The 12,625-nt window shown below is 45.4% G+C and overlaps 1 protein-coding gene across 1 annotated transcript in view; it reads right to left on the bottom strand.

Moving 5' to 3' along the window:
* Positions 1 to 1,422: 1,422 nt before the first annotated feature.
* Positions 1,423 to 12,625, bottom strand: part of EP300 (EP300 lysine acetyltransferase) — a 64,441-nt gene continuing 53,238 nt past the window's right edge. The window contains exons 23-31 of the mRNA XM_055394137.2: positions 11,886 to 11,953; positions 11,117 to 11,267; positions 10,850 to 10,996; positions 10,121 to 10,234; positions 9,254 to 9,419; positions 8,292 to 8,456; positions 7,458 to 7,619; positions 4,947 to 5,228; positions 1,423 to 4,696 (exon numbers count right to left, since the gene is read on the bottom strand). Coding sequence (XP_055250112.1) covers positions 2,522 to 4,696; positions 4,947 to 5,228; positions 7,458 to 7,619; positions 8,292 to 8,456; positions 9,254 to 9,419; positions 10,121 to 10,234; positions 10,850 to 10,996; positions 11,117 to 11,267; positions 11,886 to 11,953 — 3,430 coding nt within the window. The 3' untranslated portion in view covers positions 1,423 to 2,521. The remainder of the gene's footprint in view (positions 4,697 to 4,946; positions 5,229 to 7,457; positions 7,620 to 8,291; positions 8,457 to 9,253; positions 9,420 to 10,120; positions 10,235 to 10,849; positions 10,997 to 11,116; positions 11,268 to 11,885; positions 11,954 to 12,625) is intronic.

Raw genomic sequence — 12,625 nt, 5'->3', positions numbered from 1 at the left:
GCTTTTGAACTGTGGTGTTGGAGAAGACTCTTGAGAGTCCCTTGGACTGCAAGGAGATCCAACCAGTCCATTCTAAAGGAGATCAATCCTGGGTGTTCTTTGGAAGGACTGATGCTAAAGCTGAAAGTGCAATACTTTGGCCACCTCATGCGATGAGTTGACTCATTGCAAAAGACTCTGATGCTGGGAAAGGTTGGGGGTGGGAGGAGAAGGGGACGACGGAGAATGAGATGGCTGGATGGCATCACCGACTCTGTGGACATGAGTTTGAGTGAACTCCGGGAGTTGGTGATGGACAGGGAGGCCTGGTGTGCTGTGATTCATGGGGTCGCGGAGAGTCAGACACGACTGAGTGACTGAACTTTACCCCTACTTCCTCTGTTCCCTGCTTATACCACTTAAGACTTTCCACTTTATCTTGTTTAAGCATTCTTGTCTTTTCTTCTAGATCACTAGCTGGCTAGCCTGAGGGCAAGGCTGCACCCCATCCACGTGTTGTCCGGCCTGGCACAGAATGTAGGCACTGCATGTGTGTCTGCTGGACCACTGACCTGAGGCAGGTGGACACAGGGTACCATTTTCTGGGGTGGGCGCCAAGTGTGCTGGTCCACCTCACATGGACATACTGGTTATTTTTGCTGAGACCAAGTAAACTAGTGGAAAGGCCAAACAGGAGTTTGAATTAAGGTACTTGAAGAGGGTCTTCTTTCCTTAGCCCTTAGCAGATGATCGAGTCAGTGTAAATTAAAGCTCCATTAGAGTAACAAGGAAGACCTGCCAAATGCTGCCAGAGCAGCTCACTCCAGGGTCCTTCTGACTTTTCAGACTTGTCCACAGTGGATGTCTGTCGAGGAAGGGCCGGTTCCCTTTCTGCTCTTCAAAACCCAGCTCAGTACCGGACTCTGTGCTGGCCTCTCTCAGCCTTCCCATTGTGGGTTTTATTTCCAGAGTGTCTTTTCCTACAGCCTCGTCCCCCCAGGACTTCTTGGCTGGCAGTCAGCAAAATAAAGTGTGCATCGCAGAGAACAGGGATGTATTGTTGCCCCAGCTTCCAGTGGAGCTACTTGTGACTTCAGCAGGTATGACTCCTCTTAGGTGGTCATTCTTACTCCTGTGAGATGAGGGCGACTGAAGACCATGCGGCCATACACAGGGGACCATAGAGAAGGAGCTGTATCAAGCTGATAAAGGCTCTTATCAATTCACATGGATAAAATTAACGTTAAGCTGGTAATTGTCTTTTTCCAAAATTTTGGATGAATTTATCAAAATCTCTTATCACAAAATCACTTCATGTAATAGTTAGGGAGGGCTGTTAAGCTAGTGCTTTTACCTTCCGCTTGAAATCCTAAGTGTCAGGCATTTAAACCGATGCATTCCAAGACAAAGATGCAACCGCAAGAAGTGAAACAAAATCAGGTGTCTGTCTCACACGGTTTATTTAACAATAGGTAATAAGAAATCAAATTTAACAGTCTATACAGTGATCCAAAGTTCATATTTATAAGTAATCAATTTTAATCGCATGATTTACAAGTTGAGGGTTTTTGCTTTCTATTTTCAAGTTTTACAGAAAGTGTGTGTGTGTGGGATAGGGGCAGGGTAAGGAGGAAGAAAGCAAGCACAGAAGAAACCCCAGGGACATTTTGCATGTTAAAATCATCCCACTGGAATCGTTTCTTACCCTCTTTTTAATTTTTTCCTTTGTTAGATGTAAAAATAACGAAAAAAATTCTTTCAAGAAACAGAACCACAATATATATAATACATCAATTTGGCAGCTGCCCCTGTATATTTTGAAAAAGTCATTTTTCTCTCTACATGTACAAATTACTTTAATACTTGAAGTTTTTACGATCAGACTTACGGAATAGAAAAATTTCTGGAGCACAAAAGTTGACTTGAGGGGAGCAAAGGGGTATTTTTTTTTCTTTTTTCAAACATTTTTAAAAGAATGAACGTCTTTGCACCCAGAGAAAAAAAAAATCGGTATTTTAATATATATTTATATATATTTATATATATATAGAATGTAATTTTAAAGTAACATTAACCCCTTTTGTCCTCTGGTTTTAGAAATGTTCTTTTTTAACTCTTTCATAAAGTGAGGAAAATAGGGAAAAATGTCAACCATCTGCACCAGTAAATAATAACTATTAATATTACATATTTTCATTAATTTAAAAAAAATAATAAAACCTATTGGAGGTGCAAGGCAGGAGCATGTGGTTGGCTTCACAGACCTCAGCCTCCTCCCAGTGCACACTTGAACCAAACACACAAGGGAAAAAAACAGGCTGGTGGTAACCAGCCATAACAAAAATATATTCTTTGTATTCTGTCACCCCTCAGGTTCATCTCGCATGTCTGCTCAAAACCACAAACAGCTACTGCAGTTCTTATGTGTTCCAAGGAAAATTGTCTCTTAGGCTAAGAAAGATTCAAAAAAATTGTTTGCAGTACAAAAAGTCTTAAGAGAAAATAATTTTTTTTTTTGCTCCCAAAATACTACAAGGTGTCTCTAGTGTATGTCTAGTGTACTCTGTGAGAGGTTTGAATTCAAGTCTGAGTTGTCGGTGCCGAGTCCCAGGTCCGTGGCGCTCGCACCATGGAGGTTTGCCATGCCTGGATTGCTAGCGAGCTGAGAGAGCATCGAATTCTGGTCCGGGCTGGCAAAATGCCCTTGTTCCATGGGGTTGCCCTGGGCAGCGACCAGTCCAGGATGTGGAGAACTGGTCTGTGGGGAGACGTGGTGTGGAGAAGGTTGAGGCTGCATCCGTGGGGAAGGGCTGGAGTGGGGGGGCTGGGACTGCGGCCGCGGAGAAGGGACAGGCTGGGGAGATCGCACTTGATTGGAGAGAGACGGGATCTGCTGGCCTTGGAGGTGCGGGGACTGAGCCTGACTCGGGAGCATATGCTGCTGGGGGCTCATGGGGTTGGGCTGGGCCGGCGAGCCCATCTGTTGCTGGAGGAGCCGCTGCTGGTAGGCCTGCAGACTGGCTCCTGCCTCTGCTCCCAGGGCCTGCGGGAGCTGGCCCATCTGTCCCATGTTCCCTTGCGGTATCTGCTGCATGTGATGCTGCATTCGCGGTGGCGGCTGCTGCTGTGGGGCGGGGTAGCCCACACCCTGGGGTGGCTGGAATTGGTTGTGGTTGGCCAGCCCCGGGCCCATCCCTGGCCCCGCCCCCTGCTGCTGCTGCTGCATCATCTGCTGTCGCCTCAAGATGTCTCGGAATTGCGAGGGCATGGTGCTGTGATTCATGTTCATCTGCTGAGCCTGCGGGCTCATCCCGCCCATGGGTGGCGGGAGCTGCTGCTGCTGCGTGGGCTGCTGGGGCAGGCCGGCCCTTGGGACACCTGCCTGCATGGGGTTCAAGTTCTGCATGGCGGGGCTGGAGTGGACCCCCTGCTGACCTGGCATGGTGGGGGGCTGCAGGCCCGGCTGCCCAGGGAGGGGCTGTGGGTTGGAGTTGGCGTACTTGGCAGCCCGCTGCTTGATGAACGCAGCCAACAGCTGGGGGTTGGCATGAAGGATACTGAGCACCTGTTGCTGCTGCAGGGGAGAGCTGGGAGACCTGAGAGTCCGCAGGAGGTTCTGTAAGGCTTGTTGAGACACAGTGCCTGGCTTGAGAGGGCTCACACCTACCTGGCCCAGGCCCGGCTGGGGAGGCATGTTCAGGGGCTGCCCGTGCTGTGACACCGACATCATGGCTGGCCGGGGCATCCCAGACTGCAGCTGCTGGGGCTGGGGCAGTCCTCCCTGGGCCCATGGGGGTTGCTGCTGCATGCCGGTGGGCCCCATCCCTGGCTCCAAATGCCCACCAGGCCCTCTGGCCATGGGGGGTGGGTTCATACCCATGGGGGCCATGGGAGTCATCTGCGGCATCTGGTGCTGGATTGGCCGCTGAAAGATTTGCACATGGGCCATCTGGCGTTGCGTCTCGGCTGCCCTCTGAATCTGCATGGCCATTTCCACTGCTGCAGGTGGGGGCCCCGGAAGTGGGGGCTGAGCAGTCTGAGGTGGGGTTGGGGGGGTCACCTGGCCTGCCGCCTTGCCCTGGGACACCGGGCCAGCAGCTTGAGTCCTGGGCAAGTAGGGCGGCATATTGTTGGGAGGTGTGGGCTGGGGCTGAGAGGGGGGTGGGGGCTGGGGTGTCTGGGGGGTGGTGGGCTGCTGGCCCGTTGGCGTGGTTGGGGTGGCAGGGGTCGGGGAGGGCAGGCCCTGCTGCTGCCCCACCACGCCAGTCCGCTGCATGCTGGCCATCCTCCGGCGCAGCATCTGGGCCTGCTGGAGCCGGTGCTGCAGCTGCTGCTGCCGGAGCTTCTGCTTGATGTTGAGGCAGAAGGGCACGGGGCACTTGTTCTCCTGGCAGTGCTTGGCGTGGTAGCAGCACAGGGCAATGAGCTGTTTGCAGATGGGGCAGCCGCCGTTGGTCTTGCGCTTGCAGCCCTTCGTGTGCTGCACCACCCGCTTCATCTTCTGGCAGGATGGCAGCGAGCAGTTGGCGTTGCGGCACTGGCAGGCGTGCACCAGCGACTGGATGCAGCGCTGGATGCTCAGGCGGCGGGAGTCTCCCGGGCTCTGCGTGGCGGCGGCCTGCTGGTTGTTGCTCTCGTCATCAAGCCCCAGACCGAGCTTCTCCATCTTGTGGTCGTGGTTTTTAGTGTTGTAGCAGGTGATACACAAGTCATAATCCTGGGGAAAACACAGGCGCAGGTCAACACTCCAGGATTCAAGCCAAAGGTATTTACATATCCTGCTTGGGCTAAAAAGCCCCGTTTTAGAGAAAGATTCTTTAGCCCAACCACTCAAATCTGACACAAGGCCCCACCAGGCCTGTTCTGGTCCTCACACTGGCCCCGGGGCCTGCCCTCAGGCCAGCACCACCTCTGAACCGCCTCTCAGGTACCTGGAAGCCCCCAGCCTTCCCTGCCAAGGGGCCTACCTCACACACGGTGCAATGCCAGCGTGTCTCCACATGGTGCTTGCATTCGTTGCAGGTGTAGACAAAGCGGTCCTGACTCTGGGTGTGCAGCTCCACCAGCATGCACATGGTGGACCACTGGGCTCTTCGCAATGACGAGAACTCCAGGTGCTTGTCCCTTGCAAGGGTGAGAAAGGCATCCCGCCCATCCATCAGATCACACGGGATGAGGGGGTCGGGGTCAACAATGGGAGGCAGGGAGTTGGCGGCAGGGCCAGCGATGAGACGGATCACAAAGAAGACCTGCAAAACAGACAGTCTCCTCTGGACTCTGGAACTAGAGTAGCAGACGGCTGGGCCAGGCTGTGCACCTGGTTACACGATACAGCCTTCGTTCTCCTGCTTCACACATTTCTGTTCTCTTTTTTGAAACTGACTACAATGGGCCTACAACATCTACATCTTACGTTTTCTACCTTGTTCAGTAATTCTTCAAAAGAAGAATGGTCAGATACAGGGCCATACAGGGGACATTCTGCTTCAAAGAGATCAACTTTTAAGATGCAATCCATGTTTTAACCTGACTCTAATCATAAGGAAACAAATCAGAAAAACCCAAATGGATAGATAGATATTCTACAAAGCAATTGGCCTGGAGTCTTCACAAAATGCCCATGTCATGAAAGAAAATAAGGCCAGGAACTGAGACATGGCAACTCAACATGGAGCAGAGGAACAGATGGGAGGTGGCAGCAGGGGTGAGGTTTCCTGAGTGTGAAGTCACAGCACACTTATGCAGAGCGTGTCCTCTGTCTTAGAAGGAGCTTACTGAAATAAAATGCAGAACGTTAACTAATGAATCTAGGTGAAGGCAATAGGAGGGCATCTTCTGTAGGACTTTCCTTTAAGTTTGGAAGGAAAAAAAATTGGTAGGGGTGGGAAGAATAAAAAAGCAAAACCTCCTTTTTCCTTGCTACAGAAGCAGAAAAAAATTTTGTTGAAGTTTAAAAACACACCACAACCACTGATTCCCATAACCCCAGGTATAAAGGCTGCAAGAGGAAGCTGCTATTATTTCTCTAATAATAAAATGTAAAATGGAACCTTCAAGAGATCAAGAACTTGTAACTGCTATATTGCCCAGTATATCTTGTCAGTTTTTTTGAGGCTGAAAATCTGTGCAAACTGGCAATAACATCTGTTACATATCTGGGCAGCAAGGCTGGCATAGAACAAGAGTCTACAAAAAGAACACAGTGACTTTCTTGGTGGTCCAGTGGTTAACACTCTGCACTTCCACAGCAGGGGCATGGGTTCGGCCCCAGGGTGGGGTGAGCATGGGACTAAGATTGCACATGCCACAAAGTAACACAGGACAAGAGCATCCACGCTGAATAAAGATGCATCAAAGCCAGAGTTAAAAGCTCAAGGGAGGACTGTGATACTGGGTTTGCTACTGTGGCTCAAAGCAAGCACTCACAGAGTGAGGAGGAGTGTTCTGAAAATGTGATCACACACAGGGAAGTACTGTATCTAACAAGTGGGGGACAGATAAAACCACCTGGTGACTCCCTAGGAAATCTTCACCATGGCCAACCTCCAGTAACAGCCATTATGACTGATTCTGCTGTATGTCACCCTAGAGCTAAAATAATACCTAAATTTAATAAACTGATTACATTAGATTCTAACTCCTAACAGGAGACTACTATCAACCTATTCTTCAGATGATGTACCTACAACTGAAATCATACCTATTACAACATACTCTAAGGGCCTTTCCTAATCGCTGTTATGACAGAGTTCCACACCTAAAATCAAACCATCAGTTCCCTCTCCACATTAATAGCCTCTTCCTGATGTCTGAACATGGAGACAAAGATAAACAGTAGTTTATACAAACCAACATGACCCTTCAAAACGCCTCATCTTACCAACAATAATGTCGAAGGGGAAAAAAAATCCAACATATCCAGTTATATTTCCAAACAACAAATAACCAATATAAATAATGAAATAATTCAAAGTTTTAACTTTGCTGTGAAGGCATTCACAAATGCATATATCAAAGTTTAACTTTTCTTCAATTCTCTCCATTTGCCAATTCCCTTTCAGTAAGGCAAAACATTCATTCGTTTTGCCAAAGTTCCATTAGAAACCTGAATGGCCAAATGGAGTTCTAAGGGGCTTTGGTCTAAAGCAAAACCACAAAGATACCCAAAAGATATCCAACAAGCCAATCTTCTGAACAATGGACAGAAACACAAACATAAAACAGTTACAAACAATAGGGTCAGACAAACTGCTTACACTTTTCCCAACACCATCTAGCTTTGTAACAGCTATAAATCTAATTAAGGCACCTTACCATTTCCTGTTCTCACCACCCTCTTTTTGGTTTCTTCTCCCTCAAATGATTTTCTTCCTTCTGAGTTTCAAATGATCTGGTGCTCACATCCTGAATACCAACCATGGTGGGCAGTTCTGGATGACCCTGGCCTTGGTTTTCCACTCTGGGGGCTGTTCTCTTACCTCTTTGTGCTTCTCCATGGTGGCATACAATTTCTGTGAGAGGTCGTTTGATACGTTAGGCATGCCTGGCTTCTTCTTATTGCCCCGACTCAGGCTGCTCTTGTTTTTGCTAGTTTTCTTGTTGTTCTTCTTTTTAGCATTTTTGCTGTCTCCCTTTGTCACCTGCAGGTTAGCATAAGAATAAGAAAATATTAATAACTCTTTGTTAAGAGACTGTTTAGAAGTTTAGAACAGTTATTTGTTATTAACTGTTAAGAACAAGTTTCTAATGGAGCAACAGATCATAACCTTCTAACAGCTGCTCTCTCTCTTCATTGCTCCTCTTTTTAAAGCTGTTGTTCAGAGTAAACTAAGGTTTACTTATGTTTTTGCATTAATTTTCTCCCACTGTAAAATCTCTCTGCTGATATCTCTTCATTAGACACCAGCAGCCTTAGCTCTTTGGCCAGCGGAAGCTGTGGACCAGGAGACACCTCAGGTGGAGCCAGGCCATACCAAATCTGCGGATGGAGAGGAGTGAGCAGCAGGTAGTGAAGTGTGCATGGGAGTAGGGAGACAAAGGCCCTGGCTCTATCTCCTTCGACTCACTTTCTAAAATTTCATGGACCTACTATTCAACCTCGTGTTCTAGACAAGTAACGTTCTGTTTGCCACGGTTTCCATTACTAGAAATCCACGATTCCATTTAAAAATGAGGGCTGATGCAAAAAGGGCTTAAACTCTAAACTAGAACCACAGTAACTTGTCTCCACCAGCGTCCCCCCCCTCCGCCCCGGCCCAGTCTAGAGGGCGGAGCTTCGGGCCGCGGGCGGGGCGGGGCACGCAGAGCCTCACATCCGTGCTCTCATTGCTGGTGTTCTCCTCCCGCTTGCGCTCCTCCTCCTCCTGCTCCAGCTCCTTGATGCTCTCTTCCAGGACGTTGGGCCAGAAGTCACCCTCAAAGTAAGGCAATTCCTTCGCGCTTGTCAATCGATCTTCAGTAGCTTGTTTTAAAATATCCTGTGAAAATATCCAAGAACAAATAGCAATGTCTATTTTTTTTGGGAAAAAAAAAAAAAAAAAAGCGTTTATTATATAGCAGCAGAATCACGGCTAATGGACGCAAGAAACGCGAAGAACCAGATGTGTCTTCTGGCAGACAGCAGGGAGTTTATGCCCAAGCCTGGTGCCTGGGGAGACAGCGTCACCAACAGGGAAAGGTCTAGTCTGAAGTCAGTATTTCTGGCTTCCTCTTTCCTCTAACCGTGAGGACAGGGAGACTATCAGCCTTTATGTGACCAAGTGACAAATGCCTCTGTTGGGAACAAAGGCAGAGGCAGCAGCATTCACACCCGTGCCTCCAGCACTCCTGAGACAGAATGCAGTGTGATGGGAGGCACGCTGGCCTTGCAAAAATCCTAGAAATATCAGCAGTTTCTACTGAGAAATATGTTCAGAAAAATCCCAGTTACAGATACTGGAAACCATATAGCTAAGAATGATTTTCTGGGCTGCTTATTAGCACAATACCAGTTCATGTTTTTCTCCCTATGAGTAAAAACAGGTAAGAAACTTAATAGTTTAAGTTTCTTATTATGAGATACCCTACAGTCACAAATAGTTATTAAATATTTTTCCAAATCTACTTCATCTTAATAGTAATTCAGGGGGAAAAAGCCCTGCTATCAAATTAGCTTAGTTTTACAAATTACATGGAAGAGTGAGAAGAAACACAAGATTTTTGTTAAGGTAGTAAAACAAGTGGAATACAGAGCAGCAGGACTAGTCAAGCCAAGGAGCTGTCATCCCGTCCTGACCTTGTAATCGTGGACGATTCGCTCGGACACAGCTTTGTCGAGCATCTTTTTGTACCACTCTTGCAGTCGCTTGGGCTTGGGTATCTTCTGGTCAGGGGGGTGGCAATGGAAGATGTAGTCATCTCCTTCACTTGGTGGACACGCCCAAATATGCCCTGTTGTGTATCTAACAACACAGACAGAAGGAACATTGAAGAGAAAGCTCATCCATTCTAGAAAGAATGCTCCACTTTAAACCACAAAGAGGAATCAGTGCAGAAACTAATGATTCCCCAAGATAACATGAAGTGTGTGATCTATGCCAGAGCTAGGTATAACCCTGGATCAAAAAAAAATCCCCAATTTACATTAAAGACCAAACAAAAGCTACAATGCAAAGAAAGTCAATCCATGTGAACAGAGTTAAATGAAATGCAAACTATCAAGAGGAATAACCTGCAAAGTGAGGTGCTAAACGTCCTCAAGCACATATATACCTTGAAGGAACCAGTACGAAGGAGTTTTTTATCTTCAGACCTTAGTGTGATTTTGGTTTTGATACTCAGAGGTGTGAAAGGACCAAGTGCTGTTTAAAGTTCTGGCTCTTCAAATCAAACTGTATCAAACAGCTTAACTAAACAAAATAAAGTAATTTGGAATGGGTGCAACTAGCATCACAATATCCATTTCTTTCCCATGGCAAAGCCAACAATTTCAAAGGGTCTCTAAATTATAGTTCTGCCAGATAAAAGCCAAAGTGGAGGAGGAAAAAAACCAAAAAGTCACATATTTGCATATATCTCATCAAAATACCACAGTGGTGATCAGTTTAAAACTAATCAGCTTAAACAAGTTGTTTTTAAAACTAGCATTTGTTTTTATGCTTACCCTAATTTCTTGACATATTCCAAATATCCAATTAGGATTTCATGATATACTGCAGTCCTCAAGCATTTAGGACGGAAGAAGTGAACACTATCGAGGTATGATATGTATACTCTCCTGTGTCAAACGGGTAGAAAGAAGCCAGGTCAAGTTGCATAATGCATTTCTAACGATGTGGCTAAAGACATCTCTCTTCTCTGTGCCCTTGGCTCACCTTGTCATTTTTAATGCTTATCACATAATATTACAGTTATTTAGGTAAATGACTAGATCATGAGCTCATCAGGGGAGTTTTGTGGGTCTGAGCTCTATTACCATCTCAGCACCTAGCAAGGCCTGAGACACAGCATAATTAGGCACTATTGAGCGATCCAAATACATTCTGGCAGACTCTTATTCTGGCCTTTATACTACATGGAAAATTCTACACCATATTCTACTTCATTTGTGTGACATTCTTTTACATTTCAAGAAGGTACTTGACACAACCTAGATTTAAGTGCATTTTCTGAAAAGTCTTATTTTAGGCTGCCATTCATATCCCTTTCCCTGTTATTATGAACATGAAAGAGCAGTATTTTCTATTTTTTTTGGTTTCACTTCTGTACTACACCCTTGAGAACTTGCATTTCCAAAGGAAGCACATAACATTTTCTTATTCACTATGCTTGTTCACCTTACTGTAATTTCAAACTTCCACACAAATTAGAAAGTAGCCACAGTAGAAAGTACCTCTGGTTGGGAGGAGGGCAGTCAGAGCCATACTCTTGAACGTGCATACCGAAGAAGCACAAGTCAACACCATCGATCTCTTCGAAGGCAAAGAGGGCTTTGGTTCGATATGGAAAGGATTCTGCCATCTCTCCACTATCTACAAATCTATACAATTCATAGTGGAGGGAAGAAGTACAACAATTCATTCAGATCAGAATCATCAACAGTAACTGTGTGTGAGCAATTGTGGACCCACAGAGAAGAAAGGGGGAAATTACTAGATACCTTGCTTTCATGCCTGGTTTGACTTCCACAGTTTTGTCAGAAGCATGAACTACTCGAACAGTGACCTCTCCTGACTCAGGGTGATTTTGTCGCCTCAGAAACTCATTCACACGATTCTCCAGAAATGTCCCAAGCCTGGTAGATGGCAGTCCTAGGAATTTACAAGTTCAGGAGTAACCAAGGTGCACATTTATCACTATCAGTCAAATTTCAATACCATATCTCATTTCTGCTTTTTCAATACTAGTAAGATTATCACTGACTCAATGGCCATCAATTTGAGCAACTCTGGGAGATAGTGGAGTACAGGGGGAGCCTGGCATGCTGCAGACCAAGGGGTCACAAAGAGATGGACTCAACTTAGTGACTAAACACCACCACCACAGAACAGCAAAAAAATGCAAAGGCATCTGTTTACAGAACTAAAACTACTGCCACCCCCCACCCAACTGAAAAGATCACATAGGGCTCAATGCAGCCCCTACACGAAACTGAGGGAACCACTCATGGTATGGCAATTGTGGCCTCTGTCAGGAAATGTGTTGGAACAAGAAAAATACACACTCTTTTTACACATTATTAGGTGTAATTAATTTCACACCAAAAAGGATATTACAGTTCAAGTACATCATGGAGAAATTATTTGTTGTTTAGTTTGGTTAAATCATTTTAAATAATGTTGAAACAAAACAATTCATTCTGGATGTTAATTTTTAACTATGTTTCAAGTGAAGTTTTCCCAAAATTTACCTGTCAGAGAGGAACTTACTTTTAGCAGAAAATTTATTTTCTTTTCTAGTTCGTGCAGTCTTCTTTAAACAACCATCACAGACAAATCTAAAATGTAAACCAAGACTTTGTTTAAACAACTTAGAGAAGCATTTCAAATAAAACACTCTACAGAATCTATCTTATGTATGCGTAAAGTTGAAAATAAACAAAAAAACAACCTGGGAGAAATACAACCAATATACAAAGAGCTTTCAGAAAACATTGAGAGAAAAAAGATAAATAGGTAAAAGACATGAAGAGCGTATAAACTAGCTTACATGGGCAAAGATGCAGAAATTTTATTTTTGGCCAATCACATTAGGAAAAGTCTATATACTACCAGTGGGAATATAAAAAAGGGACATATGGAAAGCAGCATGAATAGATTTTATATGTACATTCTCTTTGTTCCTGCAATTACATAAGGATGTGTGCATAAGTAGAATTTTGAGAAAAACTGGACATCACATAAGTACTCATCAATCAGGTGGATGATCTTCAGTTGCAAGGATCACTCCAAGTCTCATGATCCTCACCTACTCTGTAATTAAGGAGAGAAACCTATCTAAAGACACACTTATCTACTACAATTTTCCTTAGTGTTTTTTTTTTTCTGGAAATTCTGTTATTTAACTTCCTTTTCCCCCATGAACTCTAAACGAGCATCAAGTTAGTCCAAGAAAAAAGCAGAGGAGAGAGTAGAGCTCCCATCTTGATGAGAGTCACTTAATGCACAGA

Source organism: Moschus berezovskii, chromosome 6, assembly GCF_049115385.1.
Source record: "Moschus berezovskii isolate FMDL1 chromosome 6, NW_MosBer_1.0, whole genome shotgun sequence".
NCBI classification, from domain to species: domain Eukaryota; kingdom Metazoa; phylum Chordata; class Mammalia; order Artiodactyla; family Moschidae; genus Moschus; species Moschus berezovskii.
The sequence above is the reverse complement of the archived record's forward strand: the minus strand, read 5'-3'. Positions and strand labels throughout refer to the sequence as shown.